At 36.2% G+C, this 20,348-nt stretch overlaps 1 protein-coding gene across 1 annotated transcript in view; it reads left to right on the top strand.

The window, feature by feature from the left end:
- LOC108747075 (polycomb protein Sfmbt-like) overlaps positions 1–20,348 on the top strand; it is a 65,175-nt gene that overhangs the window by 13,556 nt on the left and 31,271 nt on the right. Inside the window, 1 exon segment of the mRNA XM_018484329.1 lies at positions 15,354–15,451. Within this exon segment, the coding sequence (XP_018339831.1) occupies positions 15,354–15,451 (98 nt within the window).

Consider the following 20,348-nt stretch of genomic DNA (forward strand, 5'->3'; position numbering starts at 1 on the left):
GCGTGTCCACAGTATAGCGGACAAAACATGTTTCGTTACCGTAGTTAACTGCGTTTACACAACACATCTTGTACAGCTTCGACCATCGTCTCGAGGCCATGCAGCCGTTCGCATCTGAGAGCTGCTGTTAACGCCGAGGAAGCTTCGACGTAATGTGTAACGTTAAGGACGTTGGACCATGTATAGAACCAATTACATTTGCTATTATATAGGTATACATCAGTGCCGGAACATTTCCGGGATCGCAATTGCGAATATACGGGCACTCGTATATATCCTCTCGTAAGTATTCAATTGTCGTAAAATTCGAAATCACAAGCGAAGAAATTCGTTCCTGAAATTTCTCTAAACCTCGCTTTTTAATTATCGCCTTTTAATCGTTTAATTGTTAATATCATCGTAATAATCGTGAACCTCTTAACGAGACGCGTAACTCTTTTCGAGACGCGGACTTGGCAAAATTTCCTTCCGTTACTGATTGAAGAGTGTAGTAAAATGTAGCTTAATAAGTGCGATTTAACGGAAGGAATTTTTTGCTCGAGCAGTCTGATTTATAAACGGAACTTTCCGCAGCGTTTTATTTTGCCGTCGGGGCATGCTTAGATGTAGCGCTAATTAGCGCGCTAATTAGAAAGCTGTTGCAGTGCAAAATATGGGGAGCCCTTATCATATCATTTATGATTAAACAAACGCTCAAGATTTACGACGCTAGCGGCGTCTGAAAGGATTCAAATTACGGAAAAAGGATACGAGATTGATTTACGCACCTAAACTTCGATGTTGACACAGAACCCTCTCGCCCGCCGGATAATCCGGAAATTATCGATGACACTGAAACAATCACTCCTCGTATAGTTCGACTTCCGCGAGTCCGTCCCACCACAGAGAGAAAGTGCGTATAACTCTCTCGAGACACTGTATCACACTCCAGTTATACGATCAACCCCGCGCACGTGTTTGCACAGTATATGTGCTTAATATTAATATGTGCTACACCTATACGCCCGCGAATGAGGAATGAGTTTGAAGCATAGTTTCTCGCTCGCGCTCACGTACTAGTAGTAATCTTCTTACACGTTAAGGACGCGGTACGGTGCAGGCATACGTGCGCGGGCTGGTATTAAAGGAACGAAGGAGGCGTGAGGTGAATTGCGAGTGCGTAATATACGCATACATACGTTATTTGCATGCGCGGGTACCAAACACGGATGTATATCCTGCGCCGCGCGCGCTACACACATTCGCCCCCGTCGTTGTCCGAGAGAGATCCGAAGTTGTAAATACAATTCCGCGCGGCGCTACCTCGCGCGCGCGGTTCGCGCTTATAGCCGGACGATAAAAAATGTTGGCAGATGTGGTCGCATTTTTACAGCTCTCTGCATCTTCCGTTGCGAAATTCCCGCGCGCACTTTACCGCGGTGCGCCCCCGTACACAACTGTCTTCCTAGGCGCAAAAATATCGCTTCTATTAATGCCGAAATATCTAATTTTCCGCACACGTCGACAGGCAAATGGCGTAGCCGTCCGTGTTCGCGTTTATTGCAACAAGTCGAATCGCATCTTCCGTAGGAATACCATTCCAAATTCGCATTTACGCTCCGCGTAATGGATCCTTTGTTGCGCCGCAAACGCGGCGAATAATTTTTCTATTTCACGCGGGGTGAATTAAAGCGACTTACACGAAATATGTTCTAACGATGCTAACACATAATGTGCAACGCCTGCGTAATACAATACCGCCATGCAGTTAATCTCAGGCAGTTTACAACCTAAACTCCTAACTACTAATACGTATGTATAGCACGTCCTTGATTTTCAGTTAATTTCAAGTAAGAGTGGAATTTACTTAAACAGAATTTCGATTACCACTGTGGGTGGAATATATATGTGTGTGTGTGTGTGTGTGTGTGTGTGTGTGTGTGTGTGTGTGTGTGTGTGTAATAAGGTTAAAAAAAAGGAATGTATGTGCATAAAAGAGTTCCAATAGCTTTACTCTGCGTAGCGGGGTGTTTATATTAATTTTTTTATCGAGTGCTTTCGCCTTTCCAGAATAATGGATTCGGTTACGTCATCTCGGCATCGCTCAATGTCGATCGCGTTTTCGCCTGAGAAACGAGAAAGAAAAGCCATCGAAGCGGCCGTTCAAGGCGCTCGATCGAGTGCGCTGAACGCCTGTAAATTTCTCGTTGACTCCGGTAAACTTTTCACCGCCGTCTCAGAACGGTACACATTTCCGTGCCGTATTAACCGATCGACCGAGCGAGGGCAACGCGACGTGCATTGTGTAACGCGATCGTATTACGTCATCGGCTGGTACACGAGCGTATCAGTGTGTATCAGTATGCATGTAATGTTAAGGTACAGACCTATACACATAGTGCTCCTCCAACAGGCGGGAAACCTCCGTGTTCCGCATGTGCGATCTTACTAATTTCCGGGATCGAAGCTTGTCTTCGAGAGAGTTGGACTGAAGATAGGAATCGTGGCGAACGAGAGACGCCAACAGGGAAAGAACGAGAGAGTAAGATAGATAGAAATAGATAAAGAGAGAGAGAGAGAGAGAGGGGGGGGGAGAGAGTATGGCAAGGATGGACGAGGATAGCAAGGGCGTGAATTCGATTAATTAAACTTCGAATTCGCGCCGCTTCGCGGAAATGGAATTATCGCGGCAGCGCCAAATGCATCGGTTTGAGGACAGCGAATCACCACCGTCACCACCACCACCAGAAGCTGGTTACGTTTTCAACGAGGATGGCAACGGTGGTATTTGGAGGTCGAACGGTGTAACAGCTTGCGCTTGCAGAAAGGGCGGTGGAAAGGATGTGGAATGGTAAAGGTACGCGAACCGATATATATTTACGGTTCGAAGTGGTGCGGAGCAATAGAGAAAAGTTTCGGCAGGGATTCGAGCCGTGAGAATTTAAAATCCCGCGAATCTGGGTAAGACCGTCGGACTTTTTCCCCTCGACTTCGAGTGGCGTTTCAATAATCCGCTTTGGTATCGCGCCGCTTAGCCTTCGAGGCGAGGAAGAGCCGGGCAGGCGTTTATTAGGTTCTCAAGTCGAGTTCTCTTTGCCGTTGATCGATTGCCGACATCCGCCACTGGTTGTGAGAAATACGGATTTCTCTCGCCCGTTACACGTGTATACCGAAATCACTTGGAAAATTGCCCACATCACGTTTGCATTTGTTTACGATTATCGTCTCTAGAATATAAAGTGATTACATTTTGGTTATAAAATATATAATATTTGAAACAAGCGAGAAAGTTCTCCCGCTGTGTTTCTTCGCTCGATATTGCAAAACACTATTATTATGATTTAATTTAATCCATTCAATTTAAATAAATATTGTTATTATTATTGATTATGCTTTTTTTCAAAATTTTGATAATTTTATGTAACTTATTTTTTAGATTGAAAAATTTCCACTTATTTCAAATCGTCATAATTTGAGAAATGCGATAGGTAAAATAAAGTAAACTAAATTTTTTTATAATTAGATAATTAATATAAGAAGATCAGCATTTGTAAATATTATAAAAATCATATAATATAGATTTATAGATTATATAATTAATAATTAATATCAATAATTAACCGTATTTTACATATAAAAATAAGCGACCGAGATTATGACTGACTAATAAAGTTGAAGAAACTTATAAAATCTTCAACTTCTCAGAGTGATGGTTCAATAATCCGCTTATGTCATCGGTTTGGTTATAAAAAATTATGAAAATTTCGCATTTTTATTAAAATAGAACTTAAAATGATGATGAAAAATCTTTGATGAAAGAGGTTGTAAACATCTGTTGTAAACATCAAATTTCATCTCGTTGTCAATTTTTATTTAAAATATTTTTATTTATATAGGCTATCACTAAAAAAAAAAAAAAAAATCTAATAACATGAAAATATCGAAAAAATACAATTTAGAAAAAGAGGAAAATTAGAAAAAATATCACAGAATTAAATACTAATAACGATATGAAATAGCAAATCTAAAATTGAATCAAGATCTTCTATTGATTTCAAATAGAAGAAGTAAAACATACCTAACATCTAAACAGAAATTTAGATGACGTGATGGAGATATTTAAAAAAATATATTTTTTATTTATTTTTACAAATAAAATCCATCATAAATAAAAATGACAACTTTGAAAAAAAATGTACAGAAAGACATACAGAAAGTTGAAAGATGGTGTTTGACAGATTTATTTCATCTAATCTGTCGCGAGAACGTACTGTGAATGCGATAAAAAAGAAAAGGAAGCGTATGTCACGGTGTATACCTCCTTTCCTCCTTCGTGGCGTTGACAGCGTTGATGATAAAAATCCTTTTGCAGCCGTATAATATCATAATAACTATGTAAATCAGACTGCCCGTAGCAACCCACAAACAGAGAATCGGATATTCGTATGCTAAGCCTCAACCCGTTCTGCACACCGCTATTTCGCTTTGACATGCACTATATATAAGCTGTTATATATCCTCGACAACGAGTCGGCTCTCGTAAAAAAGCATTATTTAACTATCTACTCTTTCAGTATTAACGGTTGCCAGCTATGGTGACATCAAACAAATCCTCTCTTGCAAAAACGCCGAAGCGTGCGGAAAGTGTGTGTGAAGAGGTAATGTAAAAATGTACGCGTATCGTGTGTATCGCAAAACCGCTTAACTTTAATAAAAATTTTCCAACTGTCAAATTGCAAGTGTAATTTAAAAGATTTCGTGTCGTAACAAAATGTGTGCGTGCCCAGCATTTCTCGATGTCGCCCTTCCTAGTAAATGACTCTATCGGATTACAAAGACGAGTTAAACATTTATCGGTCTTTACGACGAGTTCAAGAAAAGTTTAAAAAGCGACTTTGCCAGGATCATATTTACATTGAGGGAAGTTCGAGATAAGTATAGAGCTCGCGTGAATAGGACTTTTAAGAAAACTTGAAACAAAATGTGCACAAAAGCTTTAAAGATATCTAGTAAAATATTAAAAAAAAAAAATACTTAGTATTTCAGAATATTCTACGAAAGAATGTAGTAAAATCTTGTATTACGAAGTTTACCTGAGAAAATATAGAAAATTATACAAATGTAATAATTATAAAATTCTACAATTTTTTTCCCATGCACATATTTTGTGCGACATATTTTCACTTTTTATATAAACAATTTTTTATATTATATATATTTCATACAATTTTTTTTCAAAATTGTATACGCTAGTGTTGTATTTTTTTATTCTTTAATTATATCCTTGTTTTTCATAAAATTTATTGATAATATATTTAAATTGATAATAAAGTGGAAATCTGAAAATTTGCGCGTCACATGATATCAAAAATATTTATACTCTCAACAAAGGCTGAAACTTTTTTAGTTGTGCATAGTGGGAAATATTTTAAGACGATTACACGTCTCTCGAGACAACCATCGTCGTGCATAAACGTAGCACTTCGACAACGAGTCGAGCGTCACAATGGATTTAATAAGCAGTCGTAAACGCGTTACAACCGGTCGACAACGTGGTTGAATGAGACTTTAAACGTTGTGCATGCAGATGGTGCTTCCTTCTGCAAAGTCGATGCGCAGCATTTATTAATCGTAAGCTTTATATAATTACCCTTTGTACGTCAATCGCAACATTGTGCGGCGCATGTTGCATTATTATGCTCCGTGCGGAAATTTTGCGTTGTAATTAGTCGTTACGTCAATTATTATTACGTAATACGAACTTCGTATTTCATCGGTTGTACTATTAATATAATATAAAGCGATACAATATCACAGTTGTGACGTAATAATTTGATATTATTTAAGAAGTAGCGTAAAAGGAGTGAAACAACGTATAGAGTTGCTCGTTTGAGTTACAAGAGGGCGGGTAGCGCAAATCATATTCGTGATGTAATTACTATACGTGGGGTAGAAATCTTACATGGGGTACGCTAATTAATCTAACACAGATACATGCACGAATATATTGCATCGCATTAGCCTCTTACGGAACTTCGTGCTTTAGTTTGACTGTAGAGTATTACGAGACACCTTCTTGTGCGAATGACGTAAGGTGTAGCGGAGACGCCGGCTATGTAATTTGTCAAGACTTTAAAATATACGCGGTCGTAAATATTTTGTCAAAAGCACAAGTTCATTATGTATTTTAAGATGGGTATCTGAGAACTGTCTCGCTTCGCTTAAAAATGAATGTTCCTCTGGCGAAGTCCCTTCAATCTCATCTCGTCAAAGATCGAGAGGCGTTCCCGTTGCATTTCTGTCAAACTTGACGTTAATTAAGAACGTAACTGCGTAGAATACTGTTTTAGTTTTACGACCGTCAAATATCGCGTAATCGCGCAAACATTAATAAGATCGTTGAGGCAAATTTATCGGGAAGATTGTTTATATTTTACCAAGACGGAACGATATTACGGGCATTGACATAGTGATACCGAGGAATATTCGCCAAATACGCTAGAGGCGTATTTAATAAATGCAGGATGATACCGAAGTTTCGCGATGAAAGTTAAGTAGTCTCTTCGAGAAAGCGACGCGGCGAACACGGAGGCGGAGGAGCGAAGGCCGTCGTCCGTGAGCGTGGCAGCCGAACTTCCGGTGTCGTCGTTCTTTTTTCGCAAATTAATGCTTTCGCTCGAGATAAAAATTTGCTGAGCCTCGCGCACCAAAAAAGGAAAAGAGAAATATTTACCCTTCCGGCGAGCGAGAAGTTGGCCGTGCCTCGCCCTCCTATCCTCCACCTTATCACGGAAGTTGGCTATTCTGTCGTAATAACCGGGAACTTTGTTAAACTCTCGTTTAAAGAAAATCTCACTTTCCTGGAGCTCTTCTTCGAGGCATTAATGGCCCGATTCATCCCGGCTATCCGCGGCTGTCCTTATTAACTTAACGCAATACATGTCTCACCCGTCAGTAACGGTGTAAAACAAGCGTTTAGGAACCGGAAGACGAAGCGAGTAGTTAATATCGGACTGGCGATTGTGGGTCGATTTAAGCGAAGCGTTAGCATGCCAAGTACGATAAAATTTGCATAGAACGCGGAACAGACTCTGACGCTCGGCATGTAACCGCTTTATTGAGATAAAGATTCAAATTTACGCCGTTCATCCCCGACATGCTGTCGCTAAATTAGTAAATCCCTCGCAACGAGGATTTGCACGGTGCTGTTATCGTATATTTGGAAACAAATCGAAGCTTTTTGATGCGGATATTCTAACGCGATTATTTTGTTAAGCAATTGATTCTATTAATTCCTCGAGTGGAAAAGTTTTTTTTTCTATAAAATATCAATAACTAAAAATATCAATATCAATAATAATTACGTGTAGATCGTCTTTTTTGTAAAAGAATATAAAAAATTTATCTCCTAGGTTAGTTAATCTGTTTCATAAAAAGTAATCTAAATAAACTCATTACTATGCAGTTAAAAATTTCATCAACTTACTAAAGAGGTAATAAATTTTTAAAAATTTTGTGTATGCTTTTATATCATCGTGCTTCAAAGAGTTAAACCAATTTCACAGGGTGTGTGTGTTTTTATATGTATGTGTATGCGCGTATCATTTTTACTCTATTCCTATCAATAATCTCAGCGTGAATTTTTCGTTATAACGCAGTAAACCGATGAAATCAATTTTACACGTTATGCTTTCACCCTCGTTACGCGTTGTCAATTTCTCAGTCTATCGTGACTACTAATAATATTTCTTATCGACGCGTTGACGTGTTAAGACGATGTTAAGAGGCTCTAAGTTTCCGTGATACTGTTGCGGACTTGTGATTACCTAAATCTGAATCTTCTTAACTCCTTATTTATTTGACACATCAACAGTACCTGATACAGATGCATCATGATCGATATTTACATACAAATAAAATATTCAAAATATTTGCACGTATATTAATTTGATGGAAATATTTCGTATTTGTTTTAAAACAGATTAAATTCTTACGTATTATACATTTTACTAAATGAACACAAGAGTTCGTTTTCTTACTTTAAAAGTAATCTAACTTGAAATACTACATCAACAGTTCATATTTACTTTAATCAACTAAATTCAAAATAAACTAATTTTTTTCTTCAAACTTCGAACATCAAAATTGTTTCAATTCTAAATGTTCTCTATAGAACACTCTCATTTTTATTGACAAAAATGACACGTCTTAAAATATCGCACTTTTGTGACATTACGATCTCTTTGAAAACCTTAAAAATGATACAACACTATTTGACGAACGGTGAAGTTTAATTTACTTTTAATGATTGATAGAATAATTTTTATCTATTTATGCATGACGATAACTAAAAAATTGTATTGTGTCATTTCTACAAATTCTTAGGGCCTTCTGTAATCTTTAATAATGTTATTGTAGAATGATTGTTGTCAGTAAAGAACGATTCTTATTCTAACAACAAAATATTCTAACAACAAAAGTATAATAAATTCAAAACAATAGCTAGAGACATATTAAAGAATTATTACAATTTCATTATTAAACAATTATGATACAAATTAGATGAAAATAAATCTAATTATCAATGAATCTAAAATAAAAGAAATCCTATATTCAGTCAAAGCGAATCTTAGTACTTAAATATTCAGAAGTAGTAGTTCCGCTAAGATCCGCTTTGATCGAATATAATATTAATAAATTTATAATATTAATTAATTTTTTTTTAATTATAATATTATTAACTAATAATATTATTTAATTTTGTTATTATTTTGTTGTTAATAATCGTTCCATGTCAATGATGATGTCGTTAAAAATTATAATATAGAGTCCTAAGGCCCGATTGCAACGTTACTACTTCATTTTAAGTGAGGCTTAAAACTCTTTCTGTTTTTATTTTTTTTTTTCGCTTTAAAATGGAACAGAGAGAGTTTTAAGTTTCGCTTAAAAGTCAAAGTAACATTGGTGCAACCGAGTCTTAGTCTATCTAAATCCATCCCGAGTGTTTGGCTAGCGATTTCAGTGCATTGCGATGCATTTTATGTATCAGCAAGACATGCGATCGAAATAAAAGGGTCATTTGTCGAATGCGCGATCTGCAGCGTGTACCGTGGCTGGAGCACTTCGGTTTCTCTCGTGCGTGACGACCCCATATAGAGATACAGTCCCATGATTCCGTATTCACGATAATCCGTTCGCGCGGCACGATAACATCGTGTAACTGCATCGACACGTGGAAACATTCCCTTCCTCTTTCGACCTGCGATCTCTCGGCGCATCGTCAGTATCGGCTCTACGTGTCGGTACGTATTGTAGATAGTGTTTGTAAGATCTCTGAAATACGTCGGGCGATATTTCGTTCTGTCGGACGTCGACACGCACTTCTCCTCCTCCTCCTCGTCGTCGTCGTCGTCGTCGTCGTCGTCGTCGTCGTCGTCTCTGGCAGCTTCACGTCGATTTCGATCTTGGAAGCCCCATTTCCCTTCGTGCACGCGTCCGCTTTCCGGTATTTCGCCCGGACTCAAAAATTCCGTGCAAGGCGCCCAAGATTTATGTTTCAACGCGCGGAAAACTGAGTTAGATCGCGGCGTTATTGTTGATCGCGAAAATCGGTCGTTGCACGCGAACGAATCGGTCCCTTTATTTGCGAATATTGCCAATCGGCCTGAATCACCAATCTCGTTCCAGTTCCTCTACATTTTATTCCCGTTTTGAAAATTCCGTTTGTATGGCAGTGCCCCAGTATTTTCGATCGATGTGAATACGATAACTTGGTAAAGTTATTACTCGCACGTGTATATGTAGAATGGATATTGGTCTTCTTCTTTCGTTATTTTTTAACTATATACACGGCCAGTCGATTCGATAGTTTGCCTAGCGAGAGTTCGGTTTCGTGTAATTCATCACGTAATTCACGGGTAACGAGACTATTGACCTTCGATATACTCCAGCCACGATATTGATATATGCTCTTAATTTATTAGATCGATAGATTCGTCTTGACTAATGAATAACGAAGAAATAACGTTTGTTGAATGAAATCGTATAATTATGCAGAGTGGGAAAGTACAATTATCGTTTGTGGTAACTTCTTTCATTTCTATAATGTTAAAAATCGTATTCATGAAGTTTCATGAATTGCATTGACCTCTCCACTTTTAAATTGTGTTCCGTACCTTCCTCACTTTTCCAACCAACTTCCTTTCTATTATTCCGAAAACGTCGATCTTATCGAAGCTGAATAATTTCGCAGAAATTTTGTAACAATCTTATAGATTTATTACATAACTTCCACTGTTATTTATGTGCCATGGTTTTTTTTTTAAGAAAAAAAAAAACGTTTCGACTTGATGGATTTATCGCTCGATTGGGATACGTATAATGTTCACATGTATCACGAATACAATATTGTTTGGTTTAACATCATCGTACATGCCCGAATTCTCCCAGATTCTTTACAACGTCACGATATGATACGGCAATTTATTTTGATATCAAGTTTCTCACCTCGGAGGCTTCCTGCAGAGAAACTGCTATAGAAACGGTGCAGCCATTTTATCGCGTTCGAATCTCGATTGCTTAAAGCCGCTAACGTAGTTACCTATTTTACGACACGGAAGGACATAACAACGTCGCGTCGGTCTCGTGCTTTACCTTTACTACTGGCCGTCGTAACTTTTATTCGCGACATCTTACAAATGATTGTGATCGCAAGAAGCAAAATGTAAAATTATAGAAATGTTTTAAATATTGCCTCACGTAAATCGATGTGCTAATGATCACGAGCATGAAAACCCACAATATGGAAATAAAATATTGCAAAATTAGATAAAAATGTTTTGTTTTATACTTTATAAACCAGAGATAATTTTCATTTAGTATGTGCATTATAATTACATTATCTCACATTATTCTCCGTCCATAATTTTGATTTAATATTTATACATTTGTATTTCTCAAAAATTTACATGCGGAATATTATACACCAAAAACAAAATATAAAACAAATAAAATAATGTTTAAAACATTAGAGAAGATGTATAAAAAAAATTGTCCTATATCTAAATATGTATTTAAATGTATATTTACGTAATATAGGATACATATAATTACTACATTTAATTTGGCATCTCTTTAAAAATTTTGATTGCAGCAGCAATCACTGGCAATTTATTGTCAAATTAACGTACTTTAGATTTGACGAATTTTTAAGTTATTTTAACAAATGCTAGTTTTAATGGAAACGATAACAGTTTCAAGTTGTTCGAGTGCAACTACCAACTACGAAATCTGACACCTGATTTTTGACGTTTAGTTATTCGATTGCTATATAGGTTTTCCATGTTTCCATCGCATACCCATGTTCCATCAAACTTTTGCTTGAAAATTCAAAACGATTTTTTGATATTTCAAATAGTTTCGGGGATATTCGCCCATTACAGTTATTCCCTTCGCTCACATCTAAAAAAAAACCTGTACCTTGAATTGTCGAATCGAATGTAAACATTTTTCTACAAAATGTAATACACCGATAGGTTAATATACTTTTACAGTAATCCTTTACTACGTAAAATTGAATATTTGAAAAAGTTCTTTCCTTTGAGTTTACACTGAAAGAAAAAATTGGCTGAATATGGCATAGTATTTTTAATTGATTGCAGCAGCCAATTAAAAATGCTATGTCATATTTTATAACTTGCTGCAGCAGCTAATCATTTCTATCAGTGTAGAAATTCGTATTTCGTGATTGCGATCATCTCAAGCAATATTAAAAAATTCCACTTAAAATATGCACATATCCCTCTTCTCACAAAGACGTGCAAAAAAACTAAAAGTGACCACGTAAACAACGACGTTCTCGTCTTGTAAATTAAAACGCAGCAAAACAACGATGAGAAGATCAATTTTCCCGACCAGGGACTTTTATTTTTTCACGTGATTATCGCTGTGGGATGCCGATGTCAAGAATGGAAAGTGAAAGCCGATACGCTCTTCGATCGGCATTCCGAGTCCACAGAAACGAGCGGCACTCGAATACGGGGGAGCGTGGATGCCAAGTACCGTAACTTGCACCGCGCGGAGATTGAATTATTTTTCTCCCAGAATAATTTCGCCATAAAATAAGACCGGTACGAGTGTGCATGCGCAGCCCATCACGTTACACCCATACACACGCCTACCGCTCGCGGTATCATCCCTCTCGAGAGAAGCAAAATCTCTCTCTAGTTCTCTCCCTTTTTCTCTTTCTCTCTCTCTCTCTCTCTCTCTCTCTCTCTCTCTCTCTCTCTCTATCTTCCCGTCTCATCCCCACAGACGAGGCCACTCGAAGCGAGTAACGTCGCTATTTTCCCCCACGTCTCCTTATATTACATTCTAGATACGCGGGTACGGCAGCGGTGGAAGCTGAAAATTCCTTTCCTCTCCTGTTTCTGTCAGTGAATATCTTATCATAATACTACCGGCGCTCTGCTTTTCCTCTCGAGATCAACGGACCCCCGCAAGCCAACACATCAACACATTTTCAACCACGTCCAACTTGCAGTCTTTCGTTCATCGTACCACATGCGAAACCGGCCGGAAAGGTCCAAGTATAGTTTCGACATATTTCCGAGTATCGCACGTTTCCAGATTGGCTGATATAGTTTGCAGAACGCGAACACTTCTTCCGTTCGATACAACCGCGATGGAAAGACCGGCGGATGTGTTGCACGCTCGATGCACCACCCAGGAGCATGACTCGGCGATGAGATGGTATTTGCAAACTTTGACTTCGCGCATGTTTCAATATTGCGCCACGTGCCGTGCCTACGATACAGCTGAATGCTGTTCGCTTAAACTTCTCATCCCTTTTTTTTTTCCGTCCTACACTTCCACCACAGCTTGCGGGGCAAAAGAGACGATTTCTTGCTTATAAAAGTGTGTAGCGCTTCGTAATACTTTCCACTTCGATCTGTGCTTTTTCCTTTTCTCAGACGCCGTATTCGCGACTCGATTTTACGGTGCCGGCCTGGTAGAAAGAATCGCCGGTGCTTTCGTAAAATAAAGCCGGTGCATTGTTCTCGGGAGCAAGCAGATGAATCAAGAAAAATGAATCTAGACTCTTTTATTGTAGGAAAATTGGACAACTCGGGAGATCAATTACGTAATTTTCCTCGAGAAGTAGAAAGATGATAAGCGAAAATCTTCACGTGAATTTGCTGAGATCACGTAAGACCTTTCAACGTTAAGCAATGAGATTCCACGAGATCGCGTGAGAATTCAAGCAGCCAAAAGTGAAAAGGGGGCAAGTTCACTAACAATTATATGATTACCCGCCAGATGTGACAGTTGAAGTTCTCAGATCTTAATGACATAATTGGAAATTAAGGGATGCTTTTATAACGCAATGCACATGCAAACCTTCGACATAGTAATTCTAATGTACTTAATAAATACGTAATTCTTCCTGTTATCTTAATGCTCAGATTTCAGTACAATATGCGTTTTGAGCTATAGTTATTCAAACCATTTTGCATGAGGAATTTGCATTGAATACATACAAGCGCGCAAGTGCGTATTTGAGCTTATTGTAAACTGTGGTATGTTCACGAAAGCCACGAACGAGGTATTCACAATATATTTTAGATTAACGCTATTGTGATGAAGAATTCATCAACGCCTCTCCATAGTTGGGATTTTGATGAATATTCATTATTATATTCCTCATTTATATCAGTCTTGCAACGTGCCCCACGATTCTTATGCATAGGAACAACTCGGTGCATCACCATGTACGTCAACGAGCTACAATTTGGGGCTTGACAGGAAATTAAAACTATACTTCACCGTTCGAGAATATGGTATTATAATATATGCATCAACAAGCCGTTAATCGCCGCTATTGCACCGTCACGTGCGTTTTAACGAGAGGCAACGAATCATGAACATCGAAAGCACTGTGTCTGCCTCGAGTGGCATAAAATATTTGTCAAAGCAACGCGCGTGCTAAGCCTCATATAAAATAACGATTTATCGACGGGGCCGAATATTTATAACATTATTTTACGTTATGGAAATGGAAAGTTGAACAAACGATATTAGTTTTCATAATCTCACTGCGACGTGATGTATCGTTTGCACACGACGTATCACTGAAGCGCCAATAATGTGCATCGCGAATATTTATTTTAATCATCGTGAGCAGGGATGTAATTGTAAAACGCGTTCAAATTTCGTGCGCAGAGTAAGCACGATAATTGCAATTTACAATTCGTAACGCGAAATCCTCGAATTACCTGGATATTTACGTACAACATATATATCTTATTATTTGGAAACAATTCAAGGTTTAGAATTATTTTAATACTTTCTCCTAATATTATAGTTAATGTTGAGCAATATTAATTCTACACACACTTTTTTTTACCCTTGATTACACACTTGAATGCTTGGGACCTTATCAATATTTGTTACCATAATTTCCGTAAAAATGGACATATTTCAATTAATTTTTTTTTCAATCGATGAAGAATTGATTAAGGAATAAGTCCATGATGTCTGAAATTCAAAAGACTTAAGGAGCTTCGAGATATATATAGATTCAAAGAAAAGGAAAAGTTCAGGAATACAAAAAAATCTCTTTAGTAAATTTCATTGGGGTTTCTGGGATCCCAATGTGTATAGCTAGGGTTAACTGCTTTATATGATTTTAATTACCTTATTTGAGGGAGTTGTCCATAATCATTATTTTAAATTTTCCATTGTTTCCTGATTATAAATTATTTTTAAGTTTACGCGCGGTGTAACCTGAATTATAATTCACTCTAGAGAGAATTATTCTGGAAGTAATATTGATTGATCTGCGAAGACGATTGATCTATTGTAGTTAATTCATTATTTTATCTATTCTATGATCAATGTAATTGAAGGTTCAGCGAACAAACAATACTATAATTCGTGATAATTTATGTAACTTTTAATACTTGTCATTCGCTCGATTCCACAGTTTAATCATAATTTTAATATTTTATATTATCAAGATATCCGATAATGAATATTAAAAAGTCGATAAATACGACGTTTGCCTTTGGATATTTTGTTGAAAAGTTCTTTATATATCTGTGAAAAAACATTGTTAAAACTACAATCGCGAGTTTCAGGAAGCTTCATGCAATTAAACTTCTATTCAGACAACCTGTTTCTAAATATAAATGACAACGATATTCCCATCCTCTTCTCTCTCTCTCTCTCTCTCACTTTTATTTCTCTCTTTTAGAACTTCATTTAAAAAGTCTATCAGTTAAAATTTTATAAGGTATCACGCGTAGCTTGTACAAGGATCTTAAAGTGTCTGAAGTTAATTAGGAGCATAACGCGAAGCTTCTTTTGGTTCACAGATGTGCCGAGCTTCTCCGAGCCGATCGGCAACGTGACCGCCGCTATTGGCAAAGAGGTCGCCCTCTCCTGTACCATCAGGAAAGTGGGAAATTACAAGGTAAGCAGCCGGTGAAATTTTCATAAGAAACGCGGCTAAACTCAGCTCGACGCGGCGCGGCGCGGCGCGGCGCGTCGACGCTCGCGGCAGAACAAGTACCAAGCGCTAATTAGCCGAGTTGGAAACGCATAAGCGCACATTGCTAGAGCGATAAGAGAATCTGAAATTCGGGTAATCCCGTGGAAATAAATGGGTCGCCCTAGGCTGGTTCTGGCAGATGTCAGCGTACCTTTTTGCGCGCTCCGCATCCGCAATTTCTTGTATTTTTCCGCGAGCGCGAGTTTTCCGCTCGTTCGTTCGAAATAAGACGAAAAATGACGAGAAAATACACATGCCTATTAAAATAACTGTGTCAGAGAATGAAAGAGCGATTGAAGAGTGGCCTCTTTGTTACGTTGCACCAAACATTCGTGTTCGTTCATTCCATATTGCGACAAAACATTGTTAGTTTCTTACTTCAAAAGTGACATGAAAAATGTAATTTTCTAATTATTACCGTAAATGTTTGAGTTAGATATAAAGATTATTCTATTAAAAATAAACTATAATTTACTAAACAAAAGTAAACTTCACAGTCTATCCACCAAATAGCATTTGTGTCGTTATTAAGTTATCAAAGAGATTATATAGTATCTTCTACAAGAGTGACATATTTTGAATTGTAAATAAAAAGGAATCTTCTACGGAGAAAACATTTAGAGTTAAAACAATTTAAATTTAAAGAAGAAATTATTTTATTTTAAATTCAATTATTATAGCTGATCAAGATAAATATTAAACTGTTAGTGATATTTTAAATTATATCACTTTTGCATCATTCCAAATTTGTTATAATTTTGTAGGATATCAAAAATTCATCGCAACCTCAAAAAGAGTAGTTTTTTAAAGGTGAAATGAAAATGACAAAAATGACATTTAATCATGTTTCTAAAAGTATATTCTTTTGTCGAGATATTATCTGGCTAATAATTTTCAGTTAAATTAAAAAAGTTTTTCTTTTTATCTGAGAGACTTAATTTTTTTTAGTTGTGTCACTTTTGAAGTAAAAAAAAAACGACATGAAAATTTCTTTACAACATTTAAGCGTACTGGAAACTTAATAACGCCCAAGTTAACCCGAAATAATTTTCTTCTGCGCGTATTCGTACACGTTACCTCGGGTTAGCATTGCAAAAACTGCTAATATGAAATATCGAGATAACTTTTTTGTACTTCATATTGAGTCTTCCTGAGAATACTCGAAAAATAAAAAGAGCAAATGGTATCAGCGATGTAATCGTAATGCAATCAATAGCAATTTGCAACGTAAATGTATAAGGTATTTTTAATAAGTCATGCGTAAAAAAAGAGCTGTAGCAGTACATATACAAATCAATTTATTTTTTGAAAAATATTTCATTCCCAAGAGTCGCGATGCCGATTGCGCTTATAATGAGTGTCGCTCGAAATGATTAATTAGAATTTAAAGTCGTGCCACGGGCACGCAACGAATGCGGCATATGATTTGGTGTGAAATTCATATTGAACGTCGCACGAGTGATTTTTTTCTCTCTGGAATAAAGCTTTTACGTGCGGTTAAATGCGCGTCATCGTTATTTTGTGTTATTTTGTAGCTATAGCGCTTTTAACAGCTGCTGATCTATACTTCCGCGACGGTCCACAAAATAAAATTTGATAATCACAATGCGGATTGATCTTGCCAGCTTGTAATTTCGATGAATGCGTCTTTATCGATTGATCGCTAATTATAACGGCGCCGCAATATGCGAGATTGAACGAATTTTGTAGAAAACCGTTATATGTATTGCCGATCGAACGAGCTAAAATAAAGTGCACGGTAAAATGGGAAAATAATATGAAATTAAATTTCGTTCAAAAATTGTGAAACATTAATCTAAAGTACATATACACTATTGATTTTTAAAAAATATAAAAAACTCAAAGCGTTAAGTGCACAAAACAATACCCAATAAAAAGAATTTAAATTATTTACTATTAGTATGGTTTCCACGAAACAATTACTACATATTAAAAAACAAATAGCGCAATCATAAACAGATATGGAAGATAAAATGAATTTGAAAATGTAATTGATGAAATGAATACAGAACATTTTTTCATTGTTATAATATCGTGTGCAAGTACGGAAAAAGTTAAATAAAGCGGGGAAAAAAGTTAATGATTACGGTAGCATTTTAATTCCGTACAAAAAAACGCTATGTTGATACCATTATATTTCGCGATTAATAAGAAAAGTTAACAAGTCTGGATTCCCTGTATATTTTAAGAACTTTTCGTGTTAAATAACATTTTGTATTTCCAGAATGCTGAATAGCACCTAAGCAGCTTAATTAAACGTTTGGATGATATAATACCCCCCGATATTCGCAATACTGCCGCGGCGTTAATGTTCAGCCAGCGTAATTATCCTGTTTAATTTATTCTACAGCGTCTTGTAGTTTACGATTCAGTAATTCATTCGAAGTACGAGATATGCACGTGGATAACAACAATGCGCCTTCAACAATGCTATTCGCGAGCTTTCATGTGCGGATTATATGCGCTATACTTCTATTTCCTATTTCTCTTTCTCCTTTTTCATTGCGTCCTGTGTAGTTTTACACGAGTAGAACAAAAATCGAATACACTTTGCGGTTTGTCCAAAAACACTCTGTGCAATAGTTGTTTACCGTTCGGCGCACGTACACAGTTAATAATTTTTTTTATAGATGTGTATGTATATATATATATATATATATATATATATATATATATATATCGCGTGCGTGTACTATTTTTATATAGTGCACCGTATCCCTGCACTGTATCCCGTCGACAAACAAACTCGCATATTTGTACACCATGGATAGATAGTAATAAGAACGCTTTATACACGTGGCCACAAAGAAGCGTTGTAATAATAGCGAAATGCCTTTTAGCGAACAAACCATGCGCGCATGACGCTAGTTATTAAAGGTAAAATTTCACTCCACGTTTTCTACATGCAAAACGTCGTGAGATAATTCAAGTCTGTTCTAGTATGCACATCGTTTAAAACTCACGTTAAAAGTAGAGGAAGGTGCATCAAAGTAAACGAAAAGTTTGTCTAGAAATAAGGAACATCTTTACCGTTGTGGCCGACCAAATATATATATTTTCATATAAATTATATATTTAGAGAAAAAAAATATTAAAAAGAATCGCGCAGAGCTGCGATAGAAAAGACAAATAATAAATTGGAATTTACTTAATTTTGCTTAACAATATTTTAACTAAATACGACTTGCGATGAAATGCCGCTCTCTCCGAAATAGTATGAAAAGCAAACGAGCAAATGGTTGTCCATCGCATGAATGTACGTATTCATGTTTGTACATGCAGCGTAAAACGTTAACATACGTATATACGAGGTTGAGGATTTAATCTTTGTAAAACGAAGTAGCAGATGTACAATTGATATCGGCTCATCCGACTTTGTCAATGCATCACTAATTAAAAATCTTCATGATCTTTATATTTTCTTACGCAATTCACTATCGCGGCTCAAGATGTCGAATATGTAACTTTTTTCAATGTAAACTTTATTTCGAATATTTCAGTGCAAACAATTTTGGATCTTCTTGAAAAAATACCTTTCGCAATCATGTTATTGTTTGGAAATAAAATCAATAGAATTTTAGGAAAAATCTGATTTCGATGTTATGAACGCGCAATCTCTACATTTATTTGTTTTATGAAAACTACGATACTGAACTAATAATAAGTTTGTTCATATCCCTATCGAAAATCGATACTGAATCAAACATAACTGTTATTTCTCTCGGAATTATGTATTCGTTATTCATAATACGTGACTGTAGATATCTCGTTTAATATTTCTGTTTATATGTGTATATTTGAGAAAATTTAATCAAGATTTGTTAGTATTTGCATTAGTTTACTTAAGTAAATATACGTTCAGCTTGAAATGGCAAAGTTTAGTAGTTAAGACTGAAAATGATCAGACGGAATACGTAATTTTCGACTTGGTAAATTCGCTATTTTCACTGAGTTAAAGTTTCAGTTGTAGTAATCGATATAAAATCTCTCGAAATTTATTATACAAAATATGTCCCTTAAACAGTTATTTTAATGTTTATATTAATATTTTTTTAAATAAAGAAATTAATCAAATGTACTAATGTAACAGTAAGGTATTTAATTAATCTACAGAATATGCTCTTAAAATGTTGTCTCGGATTATGGTGGAAATAAATAATGAATAATTAATTACATATTAAGAAATTGATCTTAAAATGTTCTATCGTCACTTAAAAAAGAAATCAAGTTTTGCAAATTCCAAGATTAAATATTCCAAACTAGTCCTAATTCATCTAATTCAATATATATATATTTTTTTGCTTTAATTTAGTACATTCATTTGATATATATTATATCTGATATTTTCGAATAAATACAAATTTTTTATTATTTCGAAATAAAAAATAATTTACACTCACCGATACAATGCGCAGCAACGAGAGTTGTAATATTGATTACAATGGACTGAAAAACATATCGAAATTATATAGCTATGCCAAAAATAGATAATACGTATTTCAGAAGATTAATGTTAAAATTAATGATAGATTCTCTACTCACCCCGAGAACGTTCCGCCGGCACTCTCCTAGGTCTCCTCCTCCTCTTAGAATGTCAAGGTTCTCGTTATGGTTGTCAGGTTCGTCGTACTCGCATAACACTGATAAAAATAATCACAGTTAATTATGATCTCATATTTCGGGTACTAATTTTCAGAATACAATAACTGTCCGTATTTTACACGTCAAGTTTTATTAAATCAGATTACTTATATGTGCTCAAATCATGTTTCGCGCAATGAATGTTGAATGATAGAGG

The sequence above is a fragment of the Trachymyrmex septentrionalis genome, unplaced genomic scaffold (assembly GCF_001594115.1).
Source record: "Trachymyrmex septentrionalis isolate Tsep2-gDNA-1 unplaced genomic scaffold, Tsep1.0 scaffold190, whole genome shotgun sequence".
NCBI classification, from domain to species: Eukaryota; Metazoa; Arthropoda; class Insecta; order Hymenoptera; family Formicidae; genus Trachymyrmex; species Trachymyrmex septentrionalis.